Source organism: Dicentrarchus labrax, unplaced genomic scaffold (assembly GCF_905237075.1).
Source record: "Dicentrarchus labrax unplaced genomic scaffold, dlabrax2021, whole genome shotgun sequence".
NCBI classification, from domain to species: domain Eukaryota; kingdom Metazoa; phylum Chordata; class Actinopteri; family Moronidae; genus Dicentrarchus; species Dicentrarchus labrax.
In genome coordinates, this window is record NW_026136711.1 from 33,726,674 (window position 1) to 33,750,012 (window position 23,339).

The 23,339-nt window shown below is 40.4% G+C and overlaps 3 protein-coding genes across 12 annotated transcripts in view; 1 reads left to right on the forward strand and 2 right to left on the reverse strand.

The window, feature by feature from the left end:
• Positions 1-11,339, reverse strand: part of si:dkey-222f2.1 (keratin, type II cytoskeletal 8) — a 23,365-nt gene extending 12,026 nt beyond the window's left edge. For 2 of the 9 annotated variants that reach the window (XM_051415638.1, XM_051415640.1), the window contains exons 1-9: positions 10,790-11,338; positions 7,229-7,437; positions 7,078-7,138; positions 6,208-6,303; positions 5,589-5,753; positions 4,970-5,095; positions 4,728-4,871; positions 306-382; positions 175-221 (exon numbers count right to left, since the gene is read on the reverse strand). In XM_051415638.1, coding sequence (XP_051271598.1) covers positions 175-221; positions 306-382; positions 4,728-4,871; positions 4,970-5,095; positions 5,589-5,753; positions 6,208-6,303; positions 7,078-7,138; positions 7,229-7,437; positions 10,790-11,101 — 1,237 coding nt within the window. In that variant the 5' untranslated portion in view covers positions 11,102-11,338. Of the gene's footprint in view, positions 1-174; positions 222-305; positions 383-4,727; positions 4,872-4,969; positions 5,096-5,582; positions 5,754-6,207; positions 6,304-7,077; positions 7,139-7,228; positions 7,438-10,789 lie in introns of all 9 variants that reach the window. The other 7 variants (XM_051415637.1, XM_051415639.1, XM_051415643.1 and 4 more) reach the window with 6 other exon arrangements.
• A 3,383-nt stretch (positions 11,340-14,722) lies between these two features.
• LOC127372179 (butyrophilin subfamily 2 member A1-like) lies at positions 14,723-23,336 on the forward strand. 2 transcript variants are annotated; one of them, XM_051415654.1, is made up of 10 exons: positions 14,723-14,764; positions 15,226-15,325; positions 15,657-15,995; positions 17,145-17,438; positions 17,544-17,654; positions 17,903-18,000; positions 19,165-19,266; positions 19,499-19,606; positions 19,754-20,313; positions 22,297-23,336. In XM_051415654.1, the coding sequence occupies exons 2-9, from the start codon at positions 15,235-15,237 to the stop codon at positions 19,898-19,900; spliced, it is 1,290 nt and encodes a 429-aa protein (XP_051271614.1). In that variant the 5' UTR covers positions 14,723-14,764; positions 15,226-15,234; the 3' UTR covers positions 19,901-20,313; positions 22,297-23,336. The 2 variants fall into 2 exon arrangements, with proteins under 2 accessions (XP_051271614.1, XP_051271615.1); XM_051415655.1 differs by having other exon boundaries at positions 19,168-19,266.
• Positions 20,990-22,217, reverse strand: LOC127371944 (zinc-binding protein A33-like). The gene is made up of 2 exons (XM_051415188.1): positions 21,864-22,217; positions 20,990-21,826 (listed from the first exon to the last, which is right to left on the reverse strand). The coding sequence occupies exons 1-2, from the start codon at positions 22,215-22,217 to the stop codon at positions 20,990-20,992; spliced, it is 1,191 nt and encodes a 396-aa protein (XP_051271148.1).
• Positions 23,337-23,339: the final 3 nt, after the last annotated feature.

Below are 23,339 nucleotides of genomic sequence, written 5' to 3' on the forward strand. Positions count from 1 at the left end.
AGCAAATGAGAAAAACGGTAAGTTGAACTGAAAGAAATGTTAACAAAGATTAGAATTATGTCAATGGAAAGACAAACAGTTGAAGTTACGTTCACACGTCACTGTGTAAAGCAACAGGAGGTCTCGATCAGGGACAGATGTATACGTAGGTGGAGGTTAGAGTGTGTTACTCACTGTAGTTGGAGATGGCCTGGATGTTGAGGATGGACTGCTGTCCGAGTCTGCAGAGGCAGAGACAGAAAGGTTAGTTGGACTGAAGGAGACGCACAGACTTAATTATCACCTCCTCCCGTTCTCCATCTCACCTGTCCTCCTCTCCTTCCAGCAGCTTCCTGTAGGTGGCGATCTCAATGTCCAGAGCCAGTTTCAGGTTCATCAGGTCCTGCAGGTGAAGAAGGAAATGACACTTTTACATTCAATTTGTCTCCAGCTGTAAAAACTTACAGCATTCAAACATACATTAAACCTTCCTGTTACTTTCTTTTGCAACCCCTCGACTACTTAAAGACTAAAAGCACTACAACTTTCATATTACACGGATATTGCACATGTTTCTTGTGTGTGTATGTGTATACACAGGATATTTAACTAAGTATATTTAGTCAAGTACCTTATTTAACTACAGACTTATACTTGATTCTCTGGATTTAATGCCACTTTATACTCCACTACAAGTATCTGACATCTTTAGTTACTGCGCAAATTAAAACTAGGCTAGGTAATGTATTTAAGAAACATTTTTATTATATTTGTAGAAAAATAAAATAAAATCTGGTCTCTGTAGCATTTAAGGGCTTATAATTAGCCCATCCAATCATTTAATTTGGTCCGGTTTCTTTTTAGTTTCTCCAGCATTTACCTACCCCAGCTATAAGACTTAACACATAAAACATGCAGACTTTATAAACTTTGATGTTTTGTTATAAATTAAACTACTGAAAAGTTTGAACAAGTACAGCTGAAACAGCTTCTACATATATTTGTCTCCTCCTCCTAGAAAAATTGTTCTAACTTCAGGATACTTTGTCCAAATCTGCATCAGAAAACCAGATGATGCAAAAGTATCCAGTGACAAGACCGAATGAACTGACACAGAACCAAGAAAACAAAGACTCAATACACAAAATAGACGGACAGGAATCAAACCAAATACAACTTTATCAGTGATTTGGGTGAAACTGGATCATATTGCTAACTGCTAATGTAGCTGCCGTTAGCTAACTGCTAAGACAGACAGAGGACAGTGGTACCATCATTTCATCAGAAGTTGTCATAACTCAAAAGCTGAGTTATATATTTGTGTTGAGCCAAAACAATACAATGTTTTTTTTTAAATAAAAGTGTTTTAATTTTGCACAAGAGTGGGTGATACCAGCTTTGTTTATGCAGAATTCCAAATCCTTCAACTTACTAGCTATTAATAGTAGTTGTTGTGTTGTTGTTATCAATTTAATTATTAATAAGGATTTCAAATAGTTTAGTGTATGACTAAATCAATTACGTTTTAGTGAAGTTTGTTTATTTTTGAATATTTTTATTGTCGGAATGTTGTGTTTTTTTTATTAATTTAATCTTTTGCTGTGATGTCATTAGAATGTCATGATGTCATGATGTCATTCAAAGATCAAAGCCAATAGAATGTTGCTTTGATACAAAGGCGAACATTCTGTCTGAAAATGTATATATAGGATCTAAATCCAACCTGGTTCAGTTCAGAGTCACTTTGAGCACACAGAAACAAACACAGGAAGCACAGATTCTTCAGGACTTTGGATCCAAGTATAACAGAGACAAGACAAAGACAAGATGGAACAATCCACAACAGAGAGCCTTCGCGCACACATCCGACAGTGCCTGGAGAAGCTGACAACCATAGAGTGGTCGCTTCTGGAATACATGTCACTCGATAGGACGACCGAAGAGTTCATAATGAACATTTGTGTGGATACCGTTAACACAATATTCCTCCACATGAATGGGGTGTTTAGTCAGAGGGAACTGAAGGGGAGAGACACTCCCAAATCCTCCAGAAGCTCTCCTGGATCAGCCGGATCACAGAAGAACAGCGTGTCTGAAGACGACGTCCGCGGTTGTCTTGGGGACGTTATCTCACTGGCCTTTGCGGAGGCCATTGGTGTCCCAGAAATCAGTTCCCGAAGCGTGGAAAAACTTACAGACGCTGTGATTAAAGAGGTCACAGTGAGAATGAACAGGCTCTCCAAAAGCTCTGAGAGTAGTGGAAGCAATGAGGGGAGCCGACCTCACATGTTATATATATATTCCTTCAACAATAGACTGAACAACATGGTCCGACATTTGACCAAAATATTGAAAAACTGCGCCAGTAAGAAAGGTCAGCAAAGCCTGACAATGGAGGCTGCAGAAGAAAACGTAACAGTGGAAAACTTGCCAGTGGAGCAAATTACACTGATTGGAACAGGGGAGTCTCAGATGGCCTTCATGGACAAAACAACTGAAGCGGTAAGAATCATTCTGCAATCCTCAGTCGTAGGAAGTGGCAGCGTGACACCTGTGGTGGTTGAAACAAAACCACCTTCCACCCCCGTTCAGTCCATCAAGTCACCGATGGGAGCCAAGGCTGGTGACACCATGGTGGTTGAAGTAGAACCACCTTCCACCCCCGTTCAGTCCATCAAGTCACCGATGGGAGCCAAGGCTGGTGACACCATGGTGGTTGTGAACCACCTTCCACCCCCGTTCGTCCATCAGTCACCTGGGAGCCAAGGCTGGTGACACCATGGTGGTTGAAGTAGACCACCCCACCCCCGTTGTCCATAAGTACCTGGGGCCAAGGCTGGTGCACCTGGTGGTGTAGACCACCCCACCCCGTTCGTCCATCAGTACCGATGGGGCCAAGGCTGGTGACACCATGGTGGTTAGTAGAACCACCTCCACCCCTTCGCCATGAAGTCACCGTAGGAGCTAAGGCTGTGACCCATGGTGGTTGGTGAACCACCTTCCACTCCCTTCGTCCATAGTCACCGGTGGGAGCCGGCTGTGACACCATGGTGGTTGAAGTAGAACCACCTTCCACCCCCGTTCAGTCCATCAAGTCACCGATGGCAGATAAGGCTGGTGACACCCTGGTGGTTGAAGTAGAACCACCTTCCACCCCCGTTCAGTCCATCAAGTCACTGATGGAAGCTAAGGCTGGTGAAACCCACGTGGTTGGACGACAACCACCATCCGCCCTCGTTCAATCCACTGAGTCATCAGCCAGGGTTGAAGCTGAAGTTGAGTCCGCAGCACCAGCAGCCCATCAGTGGGATGATATCAGCTGCAGGCTTATGGCCATTGCATTGACTGAGAGATTTTTTAAAAGTCCGATACATCCAGACATTCATATCACTAGCAACGACATCGAGGCCGTCAGCAAGTCACTGGCGGAGTCGTTCCTGGAACAGATCACAGGTTCCGAGGTCACTGTCAAGCCAAGTGGCCATAACTTTAAAAAAGTTGCCAAGGCGGTGCACAAGGAGTTGTGCAAGGTGAAAGGCAATGCAAAGATCTTGAAGATGTGCCTGCTGTCCAGGGATGCATCTGTTTACAGATGCATTACTGAGACACTAACGAAGCATCTGGTGACGCCACAGAAGAAGACCAGCGTGAACAGATTCTTTTCACGTCTCTTCAAGACTGTGGCCAAGCCGTTCGCTGCTTGCTTTGGACGCAAAGAGTAATCTTTGGCGTTTTTTGACCAGACATGCATACTAACTGGGATGACACAGGGTTTACTCCGAGATGCTTCGGTTCGCCCACATTTTAAACTATAATGAAAAAAATGTATCTTAGTTAAGAGAAGAATTGTCTGGTGGATCGCGACACTGGACATCAGGTATCATAGGGCCACACAGGTGCCTCAGTGTAACACTGTGGCCTTGCAGCTATAAGGTGAAGTCTTTGACCTCCTTTTGCTGTGAGGAGGAGTACAGAGTGCTCACTGTGTTGGCGTGGGTTTTCCCCGAGTAACTTCGGTTTCCTCCCACATTTTAAAAAATAAACAATTGAGCCCCCCCACAACAAGAAATAAAATCATATAAAATAAAAACAAACAATATAATATAGAACAAACAATCCATCTGATAAGAGTCTCACTATGAACACCCATACTGGAAACATTAAATGTCATGTTTTATACTTTCCTGAAAAAAAACCCAACTCATTTTGATTGATAGCAAGTTCAGTTTTTGGACCGTAGGTCTAAAACTCAGTGTACAGCAATGCTAGTGAGCTAACGCTAAGAAAAGGTTTAGGTGAAACTGGATCTTGTTTTATGGAGAAAATATTGTGTCACTTTAGACCCAGACTGTTTATCTTCTTGAAAATATAATTTTATTTTCCTTTTCATTTCTCCGTTTAATCCTACTTACATATATATATTTTTTTACTGTCTGTTTTATTCTAATTTAAATGTTTGAATATCTGTTAATACATTATCTGTGTGTAGTGCAGAGGCAGCTACAACTGTACAATCCTATACTGTATGAAAATAAATCTGAACCTTGAGCCTTTATTCTGCTCCTTTCTATCTATTATATTACATTATTATGGTACATCAGCAAAGCACTGAAAAGAAGTATCTAAAGGTGGAATTAGTAATCAATTAATTGTTTTATTTCACTAAAATGTGTGCATAACAGATCATTATATGTTAGCAAACTGCAGTGACATCTGGTGTGGCCAACCGTCCAGATCCGACAGCTCACCTGATACTCTCGGAGCTGTCTGGCCATGTCCTGTTTGGCCCTCTGCAGTGCGTCCTCCAGGTCTCTGGTCCGAGCTTTGGCTTCTTTCACAGCCAGCTCTCCACGCTCCTCCGCCTCACCCAGCTGGTTCTCCAGACTGCCACGCTGAGGAGGGACAGGGGACGAGAAACCTTACTATCTTCTGAGCCTGAATCATTCAGCAACTTACATTCGATCAGGCTGCATATTTCCTGTAGCTGTACCTGAGCTTTCACAGCCTCTATTTCGCTCTGCAGTCGGCTGATCAGTCGGTTGACCTCGGCCACCTCTCCCTTCACGATGCGGAGCTCGTCTCCGTACTGACTGGCCTGCACCGACATTTGGTCGAACTACAGACAGAGGAAGGTCAACATTAGCTTCATCACTGCTGTGTGTCTTTGAATAAAGAGCTGGGTGATATTGGGCCCATAGAGAGATTTATTTTATCACCCTCAAACAATTATAGTTTATGATGAGAATCACATAAAATCTCAGAGAGGTTGAAGTAAATAAGAAGTAGTGAGTAAGTGAGAAGTGTTTTCATTAGTGTTTAATCCCCTTGAATATAAGAATCGTTGTGTTTTTGTTTGCTTAGAATGAGACGTTTTTATCTACAGAGGGAGCAGGTCCTCTTATATGGAGGATGCCTTGTTCCACACCATGTTTCTACAGTAGCCAAGAACGGACAAACCAAACACTGGCTCTAAATAGCTGCCACTGTAGTTTCTCTTACACACTCGTTTGAGTCAAGGTTCAGTTGGTTACGATCTACAATCTCACCTTTAGATGCCACTAAACTGTACACATTGGTCCTTTAAAAAGAGTTTGTTTCCTCACCCCTACCTTACTCTTGTACCAGGCTTCTGCCTCCTCTCGACTGCGGGCCGCGATGTCCTCGTACTGCGCTTTGACCTCGGCTACGATCTGCTCCATGTTCAGGCTGCGACTGTTGTCCATTTGCACCACCACCGAGGTGTCTTTGATGCCAGCCTGCAGCTCACGTAGCTCCTGGTGGAGGAAACCAAATACAGGTGACAGAGAATATACCAGTGACAACAAGACAGAGTGGAAAGGGACAACTTTACATGACCAAATATTTCCAGCAATATCAAAACCATGCAGCTAAAATAAAGCTCATCTGTTCACTCATCATCAAATTACATGTCCAGGTATGTTTCTGTGCAGCTGCAGAGTTTTTAAGTGTCTGAAAGAAGGTAACAGCAACAATGACAACAACAGAAAAAAGATTTCCGCTGGCTGATATAAAAAACCTTCCAGGGACACTTCATGTTTGAAGTCGACTCTCCAGTGAGTCAGAACAATGAGCCAAGGGAAGGTGTGACCGTTACAGCGGGAAATAACTGGATACCAGCCCAGAGAAGCTTGCAAATAAAGAAATACAGGAGGGGGATGAACAGTTTTCACCACCTCAGTGTTTCAAAGCATGAAAATGTTCCAGTACCTCCTCATAGATGTTGCGCAGGAAGTTGATTTCGTCAGTCAGAGCTCCGACCTTGTCCTCCAGATCCGCCTTCACCAGGTAGGCTGAGTCTACATCCTGAACACACACACACACACAAAAACACACATGAATATAATACACTGAGATTACTGAGTCTACTGTGACAATGTTAACATGCTGATGTTTAGGTGTATAGTTTACTCCATCTTAGTTTAGCATGTTAGCATTCTAGCATTTAAAAAGTACATCAGCTTTTATAAACTGATCATATGTTTTTTTCTGAAAAGTAACTTTTAGTGATGAGTAAAAGTATAAAGTAGCATAAATTGGAGTACTGTTACCTCAAATTGGCATTTGCATACTTTTCACCAAGTGTGACTCCAACCCGAATTACCACTAAACCAAATAAAGTATTGGACAAATTAAAATGGCGTTAGATAAAAAGTTTGATGATCACCAAAAGTTATTACAGTTTATCCCGAGGGCATCATTGTTTATATATATAATATTTCACTCAGAATCACAACTGTGAACCTCATGGTGGCACTAATGGACACATTAATCCCCGGGGACCATGGATTTTTTCTTTAGATTTCATGGCAGATATTCCAGTAGCAAATAAATGTCTCTAATTTATACACTCAAGTTTGGGCCTCGAATCCGTATTTCTGAAAATCTTACAAAAAGACCTGAGTTAGTAAATTGTGTCTGACGTGCTGCTGTTCCCATGTGATACTGACATTAATTGTTTATGGGTTTTGGTGCATGCGGGAATATAGAGAGGGACGACAATGAGGACAATGGAGCGGTTCATATTACCCACCACACCTTGTGATGTATGAATAAATGTGTCTGTGTGTGTATGCTGACCTTTTTTAGGATAACAAAGTCGTTCTCCAGGTTGTTTCTCTTGTTAATTTCATCCTCATATCTGTGACACAGACAGGACACTGTCAGTACATACATGGACATTATAGAGCTCATTATTTACAACATTTCCCACCACTGTGACATTATTTACTTGTGTTTGTAGTCCTCCACCAGGCCCTGCATGTTCCTCAGCTCCCCGTCCAGTTTGGTCTTGTCGTTGTTGACCAGGTCCATCTGGCGCCGCAGACCCGCCATGTAGGCCTCGAACAGGGGCTCCACGTTGGACCGGCCCACCCCCTGACCCTGCAGCAGCTCCAGTTTGGTCTCGAGCATCTTATTCTGCTGCTCGAGGAAACGTACCTGCATGACGGAGACGGGTGGAGATAGAAGGTTTTATTTTGTACTTCTGTACCTCTCGTTTCATATCCATTCACTTCCTGCCCTTGTGTGTTTTCCCGCTTTTGTAATTGTTTGCCCCGCCCTGATGACCTGAACCTGTGTTTGATTAGTCTCCCACCTGTAGATTAAATATTCACAGTCTTACTTCACTCAGTGCCCGTTTGTCTTTGTCCCTTGTGACAACTGTTCCAGCAAAAATGTTGTGTTTATTGGATTTCTGTGTACTGGACAATTTAAAGAATTATTTTTTTCATGAAGTAATTCTTGTCTCTAAAATAAGGCAACACGGGGTTCCTTGTGTTTCTGGTCACCTGTTGAAGGTGAGTTCAATGTTTGCTGATGTTTAGCTAGTTTGATTGCCACAAGTGGTTAGACCAATCAGCAGCTGCAGCATGGCCGACCAGTGTGGTTTCATCAATTGTGGTTTATTAATATCTCACTTAAATGAACAACTTCAACACTTAAAGTTCAAGCCCTGTCCATTCTGAGTACAGGTACAGGTAATGGTATACTCACTCATTATCTAGCTCTGTGTAACAAACCATCTGGTACACTCAGTTTATCTGTGAATTATGTAGAGTTCAAACTATTATTTAATTAATTTGTTAAAAAAATTAACTTTTTTAATAATCAATAAACTATTTAAGTGCAAAATGCCCCATTTCTCTTGCTTCCAGCCTGTTAAAGGTGAATATTTAGTTTCTTTCTCTTCTTCTGCCAGTACATTAATGATCTTTTTTAGTAATTTGACGACGTCCTCTTTAATTCTGGGAAGTTACATTTTATAAACTAAATATTTAATCAACAACATAACTGTTGGATGAATTTAATTTTGGAATTAAAATAATTGTAAAAGCAGCTGTCGAATCATGTCCTTCCAAGGAGATGTTAAAGAAACATCGTTCCAGCTCGATCTGAATGTCAACACCCGACTGTACTCGGCGCCTGTATCTGCACAGCTCGTGTTTCCTGCCTGCGGCCGGGTATATCCACCATCTATTGTACCTCCTCCTTCCAACACAAAGCCTGTGTTCTGTTCAGAGCTGAACAATCTCCCTCTGAGACACGACCACACCGTGTCTGACCTGATTTATCAGGTTACAACTCAACTCAATGGGACGGAAATGGGACAGATAGCTTAAATATCCAGTGGCCCGATAGCCCTGATTCAGGGTTTAAATGGCTTTTTAAGTCCCAGATGCATTCACTGAATTTTTGGCTAAATCTGTGCTTTCATTAACCATTTCAGGTCTAACTGTGGATCCTTTCTCCAACAACCAGTATCAACATCTCCCAGTGATCTTGTGTCGTTGACCCTCATCCAGGTTTAAACTGGGTTATCATCCTGCAACAAATAAAACGTTGTCCGCCTGTTGCATTGCACTAATTGCGTCTCTGCATGAGGGAAGCAGCTCTTTAATGTTTCAGCGACCTCGGAGCCAGTCGGGGTTGGATTACACCAGTAATTGCAGGGTCAGTTTATACATCAGTGACTCGACTTGGCCTTTTAGCAGTTTTGCTCTTTTTTATAAAGTATGGCTTAAGAGTAGGAGAAGACAGCTGGGAAGATCTAGAGAATGAGTTCATCAAAAAACAACTTTTTTCTTGCATTTAATGGATTCTTGCCCAAATGTAGCTGCAACAAGCAAAACTACAGATCTGAGCAATACCATCCTGGATCAATAAACATAAACAAGATTATATTCATTCACTCCTTCATAATAAAAGGAACCCCGGTTGAAGTCACCTTGTGTCTCCTGCAACTACGAGCTCCTACGACCCCAACAAGAGCAAACAAAGTTATCAACTCTTTCATTTACGGAGACAGGTGGAAGCTTTCAAATGTTTCGTCCTGGAACACTGAAACTGATTTGGTAACTTTTCCTGCAAACCTTGAATAAACTATTTTTTTTACTGTCAACTAATTTCTCTATGAGGCTCAATACTATTGGACTTCTTTTTTGCAACCCAGTGGAGCTGCCTCCTGCTGGCTATGAATGAATGTACGTGCTATACTTCCAATGGTCTGCAAGCCTCAGGTGTGCCGGTATGTACAGGTTTAATGCACAGATTTTTGTATTTTCTTATAATTAGTTTGTCATATCCCCGGTCTGTAAAGGCCTTCATTGTTTTATTAATGAAGGGGGGGCAGTGATTGGGATCAAGGTTTCCTTGGCCTCCCTTGGGTGTCGCCATTGACTGTAATGTGAAATTCCATGTCTTATCTTACTGCAGCGTTCTCACTTTTCAAAATAAAATGGCTTAAAATTCTGAGTATTTTGCTGTAATTGCATGAGCCATTATGATGATCACAGGACATTCATACTTTCATACTATATGAGTCTTTGTGCTCAACAAGATGCTAAAAAGAGGTTAATTTTGTACATTTGGACAAACGTACTTCAGTCCAGCTCTGTCTCTTCATGCCTGAAGTGTATCTCTGCTGATGTGAGAAGCCAACAATGCCTCTATTGTGAGAGTGTGTTACCTACTCCGTGAGAAAGCGGAGATGTTCCGTAAGTACGGTATCAATGTCAAGCATTATCAGAGAGCTGGTCACTCATTCTGTGGGAAATGTGTGCAGGCTGTGTTCTTCAGGAACATCAACACAGCTTCTTCTCAGATTTACTTCCCAGTTTAACACCCAATATTTCAGCCTGATGTCTAAACATAAAGTAAAATATCAGACAATGTTATTAGTCCATTCTCGCTCTGATGTAGTTATCTTGTGTTATTGTGTCAGTATTGGTATCGATTTTAACCATTCATCAGATTATATCAGCTGAATCTGCAGCTCCACTTGGTTTTAAGCTTGAGCTTTATAGTCAGTTTCAGTTTACAATGTCTTGCTTTAAAGCATTTTAAATGGAACAAATTGATTCATAATTTGATCTATATACAAATTGCACAACACAAGGTATTCAAGCTACAATGGTACAACAGAGAAAAGCAGAAAATCCTCACAATTAGAGGCATTTTTTCTGGCTTAAGAAATTCAGTTACAACAGTTATCAAAATAATTGTATTAATTTTCCTTCCTTAGCTCTCAGGTTGAAGCAATACCATAGTGTAGAAATACTCAAAGTTATGCATACAAGTAGAACAAAAGTATTGAATCAAAATATACTTTAAGTTGCAAAAGTACTCATTCATTACTATGTTGAGGCTGGTAAAGATGGTAAATGTTAACTACTTTATATACTTTCTCTGCTGGGTAGCTTATAAATTATCTATAATATTACATTATAATCAACAAATACTAAATCAGCATAAAATGGAAATACTAAAACAAAATAAACTCGTTTTATTTTACCTTATCTATGAAGCTTGCGAAGCGGTTGTTGAGGCACTTGATCTGCTCCTTCTCGTGGGTTCGGCTCATGGACAGGCTGGGGTCGATCTCCAGGTTGAGGGGGGCCAGCAGGCTCTTGTTGACCGACAGGGACGCCAGCGGGGCGCCGTGGCCGTGGTGATGCCCGTTGGTCCCCGCGTACAGAGAGCTGCTGCTCAGGGAGATGCCACTGAAACCCCCCTGAACTGGGCCGAAGCCACTCAGCCTCCTCGACCCGCTGCTGCTCCGGACAGAGTTGCTGGAGCTGATTCGCTTGGTACGACTCAGACTCATGGTGGAGGTGGAGGTGGAGGTGGTGGGATACAGAGGTGAAAGATGGTTGGATTGAAAGAAGGCAGAGGAGCAGGTGGTAGGAAGGCTGAGATGAATGAAAACAGACTGAAGAATGCTGCAATAAAAAGAGAAGACTTGCAGAATCAGGTTGTGCTGAGCAGAGAATGAGTGAGACACTAAGAGAAGTGAGACAGGTGAGTGTAAGCTGTCTGACCGCAGTGAGGTGTCTCAGGTGTCTCATGGCCTTTTAAACCTCCCTAGGGTGGAGTCAGTAGAGGAGGAGATAGAGGGAGGAGAGAGAGAGAGAGAGAGAGAGAGAGAGAGAGAGAGAGAGGGAGAGAGAGAGGTGGTGTCAGATATCTGCTGCTTTGGATTTGCAGGGAAAATGTAAATAAGTTACCTGTTCTTTGTTAAGTTTAATACAACAGGTGCTGGTGAGGAGTTTGTGCTTAAAAACAGAAAAAGGCTTAATTTAACCCCCAAAATGCAACTTTGAATCCATAATTTAACCATTAAAATAACGTTAACTTCATTGGAGTTATTGGAGGATTTTGTTAAAGCTACTACCTGAAATTATTTAACAATATATTCAGTTAAACCTGCAATTGCTCCCTTTTTTTGGCCACTTGAAGGCAGCAGAAACAAGCTGTAAACATTAACATATCATCACCTTTTAAGTTGATTTCTTGAACTTCTTAGCAAACACTTACTTATTTACAAATCCAGCAGTTACGGAGCATCATTATCATTTATTTTGAGTCGTGTTTATGTCTATCTGATGAATATAAGTCCAATATTGACTCTCTTTTTGCTCTGTTTTTGGTCTCAACCAACTCCTGAGGGAAATATATGACTCTTCAGCTGTTAAATCCTCCACCATGTTCACCAGCTGCACAGAGAGAAGCCTCACGATGTTACAGATCATTCTTTGAAGTCAATACTTATCACGGATCATTGAGGAATAACAAAAGCTGTAATTAAAGTGTGATTACACCCAGAGACCTTCAAAAGGACAAAATGGCTCCCAGATTGGATGAAGATCTCTGCAGTCTGCACTCTGAGAAAGTCAAACTCTTCTGTGTGGACCATCAGCAGCCAGTTTGTGTCGTCTGCAGAGATTCACAGACACACAACAACCACAGATTCAAACCCAACAATGAAGGAGATTAAAGGAGAATTTAAAGTTAAAGTGGCATTTGATCAAACAGCAGAACACATTAAGGTCCAGGCCCGACGCACAGAGAGGAAGATTAAGGAGCAGTTTAAGAAGCTTCACCAGTTTCAGAGTCAGATGATGAAGGAGAAGATGGAGGCTCTGAGCAGAGAGATAGCAGCTCTTTCAGACACAGTCAGAGCCACAGAGGAGGAGCTGAGAGCTGAAGACGTCTCATTCCTGATCAACTACAAGGCTGCAGTGGAAAGAGTCCAGCAGCGCCCCCTGCTGGAGGATCCACAGCTGCCCTCAGGAGCTCTGATAGACGAGGCCAAACACCTGGGCAACCTGACCTTCAACATCTGGAACAAGATATAGGTTAACTGAAAACCACTACTATAACTACAGATGTTCTCAAACCATTTGTATCTTCCCAATATGGATTCCAGAACTTAGAAATGCTGGTTTTTAGGCAGCATTAGAGCAGTTTCTGATACTGGTATCAGAACAACTACAGCTGTACTTAATTTGTTTCTGACTGCATTTCATAAATATCCTGTTGAATATTTAAATACTCTATTTTAGCTCAGTTTATAGTGTTTAAAGTACTTATTTATTCTGAAAAGGAAGTAGTGTTTGAATTGTTGGTGTTCTGTTTTTGTTCTGATTCCTTCACATATTATATCATTGTGTACATACATACATATTATTATTATATATAGTCTATAGTAATCTTCTAAACATGACAACATTAACACGGGATTCCTGACAGTATAATAGGACAGTCATTAGGATTTATTTTATCTCAGTGGTTCAGAACTCATGCATGAAACATTTTAACATAGTCTGATATTATGTGTTCATTTTGCCTCCAGAGTTTAAGCCCTTATTCTGCAGTATTGATGTACATTGCTGTTATTAGGATCAATATCTCTATGTTGCCATGTGTATTGTGACGTTAGAGAGCCACCATGTGGTAACTGTACAGTATGGCTGCTTTTATTAGTTCATTAATACAGTGCAGGAAGATAAATTCAATATGTTTTAAGACATTTTTGCCACTTGAGTTACATTTACTTTACATTGCTTTTAAGTCAAGAACCTCTTTCTGTAAATGTCAGTTGAGTGTTTTAAATGTTAGACACAGCCTTATGGTTATCACAGTAGCTGTCAATCAAATTATTATTCAAGTTTATCAAATAAATTAACAATTAATCATTATTTTAATTCACATACATTGCATAACTTCCATTATTATAAATTTTTTGTTATTCCCGCCCTTGTGGCCCACCTCTCAAATGATACATTTTGTGTTGTGAATGATGAATGTAAGATGTTTTTATGACTATTTTAATGAAATCAGCTTTGTTCATTTACCTTGATAATTCAGCACTCCACTTTTGGTGTGTTTTCCTCACCTTCGTTTTTATCAATTAATATTAACTTCCAATCCTCATACAAAATAATCCAACCTGTTCTCGGTTAGTTCAGCTTTCTGATTGAACATTCATTTCTTGTCATTCTAGCTTTGCAACTTGAGTTGCCAATATACTTCCCAAAAGACTACAGAGCCAACTGATATCCGTATGGGTCAGAGGGCTTGCAGGCTTTGCAAGTAACTTCTTATCTCCAGAGCGTCTAATTTCCATTCCATTATCTGAGTTTTTGTCATTGATAAACCTTATGTTCATAGTACAATACATACAAATTAATAATAAGATATTGTTCCACTTATCGCTAGTACAATCTGCCCATCCAGTTAGTTTCTGTGTGATATGGTGTCCACCACAATCTTCTAGGACCCCAATACTGTGAGGCAAGGAACAATGTATTTAATAGGATCTCAAAACCAAAATATTATGATTAGTTAATTTAGAAGAAACCTCCGACCTCATCACTCCCCGTAGATGTGTTTACATAGAGATATTGAGGAGTGATGCGCAAATACCTTAACCCCCAGTGGATGCTGGGGTGGTGGTGGGATCGGTTACCTAGCAACAGGCTCAAAGTTCAATGTTGCAAAGACACTCAAAGAAAAACTGAGATAAGTTATTGAAACTAGACAATCACAAGTTGATTAATTGACAGTTTTACAAAATGACTTGTATCCAGAAAAATCCAATGATATACAAGTTTATGGATCTGTATCCAAATCAGTAAATTATATTATATCAGGACAAAAACAAAATAACAAATACAATCTGTCAAAGATCCAGTCCTTAACATTCTGTATATTGTCCACATGCAAATGTATCACCAGATTTTACTGTATTTTTGTGCATTCATTCCAGTATTTAACAACTAAGTAAATAATAATTGATAAAAAGATTTCCAAAACCCAACCCAGTTTATGGGGAACACTGCACAGGTATACTTATAAGTTTTAAACTAAAAATGAATGCATGTACAAGCTGCAGTTCAACCAGGGTGAGTTCAAGGAACATCCTGTCAATGATTTACAGACTTCGGTCGTGAAAGCCTGATTAAATGACCGACAGATTGTGCAGCAGGTACGTCGTCTTCTACATTTATTTTTGCCTAATCTACATCTTTCTTCTTTTATTTTGAAAGACAAAACACTTTCTTTTAAATTCACTAAGGAACAGTCTGTGAAGCAACAAAAGTAATTGTATATATATATATATATATATATATAGCCACAGAATGACGAAAGTATAACTCCACTGCATGGAAGTGTTTTATTGTCTGTGTAAAATGAGGATACTGCTAGTGAAGGTGGTCTTACAGCTGTATGTTTTTGTTTGAATTCAAACAGAAAGACTATGATATAATGTGTAAAATGTATTCTCTTAATATGCACATGTGTGGTCAAATAAGTCAGCCAAACATATTTTGTCTGTTCAGGTCATTGACTGGACTACTTATTTTGCTGATTCACCAGATCAAAAGCATCGTGTCTGTACAATGATGGTGTCCGTGTAGGCTTTTAGTGTTTAATGTTCATTTTCAGAACTGCAGGATGCTTCCAATGACTGGACCGGGCCTTCAGTCTCCGCTCAGAACCATCAGTGTTCTGCTCGTCCATTTTCTCCTAGCACACTTGTGTAGAGGTAAGTTACACACATATACAATTGAATACCATAATCAGGCATTGGAGGAAAGTTGTTGTTGAATACTAGGAGCTTTATCTTTTCATACCAATCAATCAAATGCCAAATAACTATCTGTAAAATAAAAGTTGTTGCTCATCGTAGAGAATTACAACAGACAGCTCCACAGTGTGTTTTAGAGTTCATCAACTCTTTGTTTTGCATGTCTGGCCCACAACTTCACTGTTCACTGTTTTAGTTCACTCTGCAGACAGCTGTTTCTACCTGTTCACCTCCAGACAGCAGATAATCCATACTTTATACAGCTGAACAATTTTATTTTTTCTTCCAGGTCAGTCTCAGTTAATCGGTTCACCTCAGCCAATAGTGGCAACAATTGGCGCTGACATCATTTTGCCGTGTCATCTGGAACCTGCAGTGGATGTTACTGCCAAGACATTTGAGTGGACGAGACCGGATCTGAACCCCGGATTTGTCTATTTGTGGCCTGCTGGTCAGGACTTTGTAAATGTAAAAAATCCAGCCTATAAAGGAAGAACATTGATTGCTGGTGAAGTGAAGCATGGAAACATTTCACTGAAGCTCTCCAAAGTAAAGCCTTCCGATGAGGGGAGATACAGATGCTACATTCCAGATCTGACTGTAGACTCTTTCACTGAGCTTGTTGTTGGTGAGTAGATACACAGTGTATGTGTACAGGGCAGTTTGGTGCAGTCTGTACATTGTATCCAGTGAATCATTTGGAGGATAAACATAACTTTCAGTTGTCGTTAATTAAAGTTTTGATCAGCTCTGCCTGGGTAACTAACTGACACTGACTTCATGTCCTCACCTTCAATTCCATTTCAGTTCAAATCATAACAGAAGTTATCTCAGGACACGTTTTAAATAGAGAAGGTCTAACCCTTACAGTTATCTAACTCTTGGTCTTGATAATAATAATAATAATAATAAGGTTAACTACTGTGGGTGAACAGGTAGTTAGCCAGGCATGCTAATTTGGGCAGCTTATCAGAGCTTATTAGAGCCAAATACATTGATTATATATCGTCTATTATATATTTTAATAGTCCCCAGTAAAATGTTAGCTATTATTTTTATTGTTTTTTCTCCAAAATCTTTAGAAACCTATTTAGTAGAGCCTCATTCACACTTCATATTTGGGGAAATTCTAAACTTGACAGGCTTTCTGTGTCTAGTTACAGTTGCTAAGCTATGACTGGACAATCACTGCTTGCAGATGGGGATAGCAAATGGTCAACGAATGAAAACAGATTAAGATTCAGCATACCAGCATGCTCACAATGAAAACATTTGGTGCTAGGTGAAAAGTCACCCAGATCATCCTTTTGGCACCATGGACATCTGTACTAAGTTTCAGGTCAATCCAGCCAATAGCTGTTTAAATGTTTTAGTCTAGATGAAAGCCATGGACTTACTGACCAACACTGCCATCCACAGAGGGCCAGTGTGGCCAAAGATGACATACAAGCAACCAAACAATGACTAAAGTCACCAGGCCCCACTGCCATACATAGACTATACAATCAGCCGGTGTCATGGGGGTTGAGTGCTGCTGTATTGGGGCTATCGAGTGCTTGCCTACATCTCAAAACGACTCAATAGTTATTTTATCAACTTCTCAACAACTTCACTTTTGGAAACATCGAATATGACCCCTTTGACTTCAAGCTGCCCATCACCAATTATTATTTTAAAGCCAATGCTAATGTTTGTGTGTGAATTATTAGCTTATCAGTTTTATGTTTAGCTATATTTGTGCATCTTTTTTTTAATTTAATTTCTTTTGTTTACTCAGTATCAGATACTGCCTCCTTGCCTGACATCAGTTTATCGGGGATCGACAGAAACAGAGGAGCATTGATCTTAAACTGTGACTCTAACAGCTGGTATCCAGAGCCTGAGGTGGTCTGGCTGGACGGTGAGGGAAACCTCCTCTCTGCTGGACCTACAGAGACAGTCAGAGGTCCTGATGACCTCTATACTGTCAGCAGCAGAGTGACTGTGGAGAAGAGACACAGCAACAACTTCACCTGTAGAGTCCAACAGAAGGGCATCAACCAGACCAGAGAGACACACATCTATGTAATAGGTAAACATGATATATATATTTTTCATAATGTGATCACTGTTTTAGTTTCAAATAGTTAAAATGTAGTTTTCTACATACATGTTATTGTGTGTTTTATCATTTCAGATGATTTCTTTGAGATCCACTCCAGTTCTGCTGTTCCCATCATTGTCGGTTTGGTTGTTTGTTTGGCTGTTTGCATCGTGTGTAATCTGTTACTTGTTTTCTTTGTGTTGAGTAAGTCACAAATTATTTGCAATTCTTTGTAAATGTCGAGTTTTCACAGGTTTCATGAAATAGTGAATTGTGGGAAATAATGACATTCATTTTGATCAAGATGTCAGTATGTGTCTCAGGTCCCAGGTTCTGGTGTTGTTAAGACTGCAGTGAAATCAGACTCAAATGTCTGATGTGCTGTGATATCTTCCAACAATACCAGTCAGTGTCTTTTATACTTTGATATTACTATCTGTATTTTTGCACAGAGATCAAGAAAAGTCATGGAGAGAAAAACTGTTCTAAAGAAAACATAACTGCAGAGAGAGAGACGCTGATGACAGATAGAACAGTGAAGAGCAAACGTGTAAGTAAAGTAACAGGACATTGCTTTCAGAGAGAAAACATGAGCAGGACAAGTTTGATCTGTGAAAGAAGAATGCAACAACAATATCAACTTTAATATATGTTAATGTATTTAATCAGAGGTTCAGAAGTGAGGAAAGAAATCATCAGTGGAGATTTCAATAAGAGACAAACGGAGATCGGCTAGAGGAGCAAGAAAAAATTAAATGTTTAAGAAATATGTGGTTTTAGTTCAATTTAAATTCAATTTTGTAGCTAAACCTCTTCATCTAAGTGATAGGACAACTGGTTCTGTAAAGTTTGATTTACTGAAAGCAGTATGAACCACTGCAGACTATCAAACAGAAACTCAAAATGTATAAATAGCAACCACAATAATAATAATAATAATAATAATAATAATCAGATCCTTTAGAGAACAAACTAAAAAGAAAACCAACCTATTGTATAAAGGAATGTGTGTTTAACTGAGGCGGAAATGCCGGTGGATTAAAAAGTAATATGTAAAATAAATGCTAATATAAATGAACTAAAATTGTTTAGACGTTCAGTAGTTTCACTGAAATGAAACTATTGAAATGAATGTGGAGACTGCATCAGAGCACTTTATTGTGTGCACATTAGTCAGTGTCAGACTGCCACTTCCTGCAGTACAACACTGCTCAAAGATCAATATCCTGTCTGTCTGTGTGTTAGCAAACCACACATTACGGAGAGAATGATTTAAAGCAGATGTAACAGATGTTTTTATAAAAATATTTCAAATGAAAAAGTGAAACATGTGACAATGTGTTATAGTGAGTTTCAGCTCATTGTTTATCTGTCCACACACAGCTTCACAGTGTTGGTTCAACTGCAGCAGCTGCTTTCAGTGAGAAAGCTGGAAGAACCCACTGTACATTAGCTTTATTGGCAGCACGCAGACACAGTCAGAGACTAGCTGGTGAACACACACAGATATTTCTCTCAGGAGCTGCTGGAGACCAACACCTTCAGGATTCTCTGCTGGTCCTCAATCAGTTTTCTCCACTGACTCTCACACAGACAGAACTGTGACTTTGTTCCATCTAAAGGTCCAACTAGAAATCTGCTTGTTTTCTTTAACATAAATAGTTAATCTCTCTGTTACACTTGAATTAAAACGTGTGTGTTGTCTCTCTCTCAGCAGAGTTACACCAGCTCGGCCAGTCAGAGCTCAACCACAGCACCTGTTGTTGAGGTCGACCTGCGGGGCAAATATATTCGTCTCAGAAACTGGTCCAATGAGGTAATGTTGTCTGTGTGTGGATGAACACTGTATCAGTTCTGTATAAATCTGGACTACAATAATATTCCAAATGTGCCGTTCAAACCAAATAATGAGCTGTTAGTTCCCCCGCAATCCATGTGCTCTTGTTTTCATGTAAAGAGGGAAATGACATTCAATGACAATGACAATGGATTCAATAAGTGTAACATTAGTTTGTTCTCGTCCTCCCTCTCACACAATGTCACTGCAGGAGCAACAACTGGGAGGATGGAGGTTAGAAGTCCAGTTAAATGAGACAGAATCCATCACGCACACATTTGAGAACTCATTCATACTACAGGCTGGAAACACTGTCACTGTGAGTCTTTCATTCAATTCTCTCCTTCTTTCTTTCTTTCTACATTGTGGTTGAGTCCCATTTGAAATTAAAAAATAAATTAATAATAATAATAATAATAATAATGAATGAGTGTATTTGTAAGTCTGTGACCTTTGCATTTTGCAGTTGCGAGCTCCAGGTTATGGTTGCCGTTATGACGACATTGACCTGGTGTGGAAGGACCTGAAGTTGAGCCCTGGAGACATACTGCAGGTCGCCCTCATCAGCAGCACTGGAGACATTCACCATAACTCATATCAGATTATCTATTGAAGATAATAATTAATCCCGCTCTCATGTCATGATTCGGACCTTCCTGCAGAAACACATATTGTTGTTGTGAACATTAATAATAATTTAAAGTGCTGTGACATGGAAAGCTGAGAATTGTATTATATTCTTATTATATCATCAATCAAAAGTCAGCTAATGCAGGTACACAGCAGACGGTTTAATGTGAATATTTAAAAAGTGACTTGATATTCTGTGCTTACAAATCCCTCTAGACACAATTTACCATTTAAACTCTATCAACCGTAAACCAAACCTCCTGAACTCCTCTTCTACATACACACATTTTCTAAGGTGGTTCTAAGAAGCTCACATTATCACCAGCACCTGTTGAGTCTAAAACAAAACACAGAACCAGACATCCTTAAAAATAGTTCATGTATCAGTCAGAACCTGTGTGGTTTTTAACCTTTTATGTGTGTGAGAAAGTCTAACAGCCACTGCAAGCCTGAACATGTTTTATTCTCTTTCAACACTGGAACTTAAAATAAAGTTTGTGTGGGTTAATAACAATAATTGGACGCTCAAACACTCATAACACAATATGTTATTCTTTATTTGGATCCCTCAGCTTTCACAAAGTGGGGAAAAAAGGGTTGAACAAACCAAGCATCAAGATCAGAAACTATTTTACATGTTAAATGTCGATAATAGAAGCAAACAGATAACTGGTAAACTAAACAACAAAAAGAACCTCAAAACAACTCGAATACAAACAGGATTGTGACTCTTTTTCTCAGTCGAAATCAGATTAAACTTCAGGGTTTAATCACATAAATGTTCAAATAGACCAGTTTGATCTAAACACAGCACAATACAAAGACTTCAGGTTGTTAGTAGTAGAGATTTAAAACCAGGAATTCTCAGACTGACACATTGGCAGATTAACACAGACCCAAATACACGAGAGACTTTTAGATTTTTTTTAACCATTAAATGACAAAACAACAAAGTCAGAACTGTTCTTGTGATCAATAATTAAAGACCCTGCGGTATGTACTCGATGATATGTACTAAAACATACACATTTATGGAGTAATGAGGCAGCAGTGGTTCATCCCGTTTCATCTCTTAGCTGTTCTGTTCAGTCGTCTCACTGATCTTCAGCGGTATTATACTCAACGCATGCTCAGAGTTAAAGAACGGAAACATCCTCTCGGTGAAAATGCGCTTGAAGGTGTGAATGTGCGTTTTAGTTTCGGCGTCGCAGAACGACACCCGTCCTCTGTCCCAGTCCACGGTCACTCGGACCTTCTTGAGCTTCTTCTTCATTCGGAAAGCGGTGGACGCGCTCGGTGGTGCTGATGAAAAGTATTTGCCTTTATAGTGCCACAGTGACAGTATTCCGGCCTCTAACGGGCCCTTCCTCGGGAGATTCTCCGTGAACACGCCCAGGCGCCAACTCACGCTGCCTTGCACATCCACATCCCAGGTGTGAGTCCCCGAGTTGAAGCCCTCGGAGCCCAGGGCGGCGATGCAACCATCGAACCTCTCCGGGTTGTAAGGGAGGTCCTGCTCCGCTTCTGGCAGCAAGCCGGTCAGATCGTCGTTCAGGATGAACTCGCTGAACGCGGTGTTTGGATCCAGAATCACGGGAGAGAACGAGACTATGTCCTTCATCTGATTCCAAAGGTTGAAGGTCAGGTTGCCTAGGTGTTTGGCGACGTTTATCAGAGCTCCCGAGGGAAACTCGGAGACGTTCACCGCGGGGCGCTTCAGGATTATTTCCACCGCCTCCTTGCGGTTCTGCATGACGGAGAGGTCGCCGCCTTCCAGCTCGTCCTCTGTGGCGCTGATCGTGTCCGTGAGAGTTACTATCTCTTTGCTCAGAACCTCTATCCTCTTCCTCATCACCCGATTCTTCTCCTTCTCTTCCCCTTTCACTGCAGCAATCCTGGCCTCCTCCTCCTCTTTTTAGAAACTGGCGAAGCTTATTGAACTGCACCTTAATCTCGGCCTCTGTGCGTTTGGCCTGGCCCTCAATGAAGGTTTCTGCTTCATCAAACTTCTCTTTTTCTTCTTCGTATTTCTTCAACTTCTCCTTCAAGGGCTCCAGAGCTTCCTCGAGTTTACAGCGTACCATGAGATTAAAGTCGATGGTTATATAGCTGTGGTCGGCGTGTTCATCTGAATCCGTGCAAGCGATACACATCGGCATCTCATCCTCATCACATTCGAATTCGTACTTCAGATCGTGCAGCGGGCAGATATCCTCTGAACCTGAAGCTTTCTCCTCTCTCTCCAACAAGAAGGCCACGCACAGGTTCTTCAGCACCAGGTTACACGGCGGCTCCGCCATCGAATACTCGGCCCTACAAATCGGACACGGTCGCGACTCTTTCGCTTGCCACCAGATCTTCAGACAGTCCTTGCAGAAGCTGTGGCTACAGGTCAGAACGACGGGGTTTTTGAAAATATCGTGACAGACTGTACATTTGAGATGCATCTCTGATTTGGAAGCCATTTTGTCTCCGAGTGAATCTGAAACCAGAGCAGAGAGAGAAAGAAAATGTAGAGCTACTCCCCTCTGTAACAATTTAATCCAATAATATATATATAATAGTGGGCAATGCAAAATAAAAGCAGTTGGTGCAATGTAGACTTTAAACCCAATGTCACTCAGAAGTCTTGATACACAGTTTGAATCAATTCAGCAGCAAAATTAGAGAATAAAAATAGTTTACCTCCCAAATTGAACTAATGTCAGTGTGTTGACTCTCTAGCACAGAAATGAATCGGTAATGTAGATTTAAGGCGGTGGGAGGGAGCTAACGTTACTCACTCAGTTAGTGAACAATAAAACAAACAGTACCTGGCAGCCGGTGCTGCTCTGTAGCTGCTGTTTCCCTCCGCGTTGGTTAGCGAATGTATTTAATAATAATAATATTAATATGCCACCCAGCCTCTGCTCATCTTCTCCGGCTCACACAACACAACAAACGTCGCAGAATGAGTGCATAAAGTCGTCTGAGCGTTGTGTCCACAGTTCAAATCATCACAACTCTGACTTCCGGCGGTTTGGTTTGTTACAGATAATGTAACGTTACATGGATTTAAATTTAAAAAAATGCAGGTTTTCATAATAAGTCAGTCTTATCTTGTATGTCATTTTATTTTAAATGAACTTACCCTATGTTAAAGTTTTTTTTTTTTGGCTACCATAATATAATTTTGTTGAACATTTTTGGAAATAAAGTAGACAAAAGTTACACAATGTAATAAACAAAACTTACCGTGTTGTAAAACTGAAAATAAAAGCACCAGGGGAAGAGTTTAGGGATGTTTATACAAGAGGAACGACACAAATTGTGCTTTAATCTCATAATGTATGAGATTATTGATTCTGTAAATAGATTACTCAGCATCTTACTGATATATTACTTTAATTAAAACTTTTATTTTTCATTACCTCACATAAGTT

Coding starts and splice junctions, on each gene's coding strand:
- LOC127372179 (XM_051415654.1), top strand. CDS start 15,235: ATGCTTCCAATGACTGGACCGGGCCTTCAGTCTCCGCTCAGAACCATC. Junction 15,996..17,144: donor TTTCACTGAGCTTGTTGTTG/GTGAGTAGATAC, acceptor TTGTTTACTCAG/TATCAGATACTGCCTCCTTG. Junction 18,001..19,164: donor GAACAGTGAAGAGCAAACGT/GTAAGTAAAGTA, acceptor TCTCTCTCTCAG/CAGAGTTACACCAGCTCGGC.
- LOC127371944 (XM_051415188.1), bottom strand. CDS start 22,217: ATGGCGGAGCCGCCGTGTAACCTGGTGCTGAAGAACCTGTGCGTGGCC. Junction 21,827..21,863: donor GCACAGAGGCCGAGATTAAG/GTGCAGTTCAAT, acceptor TTCTAAAAAGAG/GAGGAGGAGGCCAGGATTGC.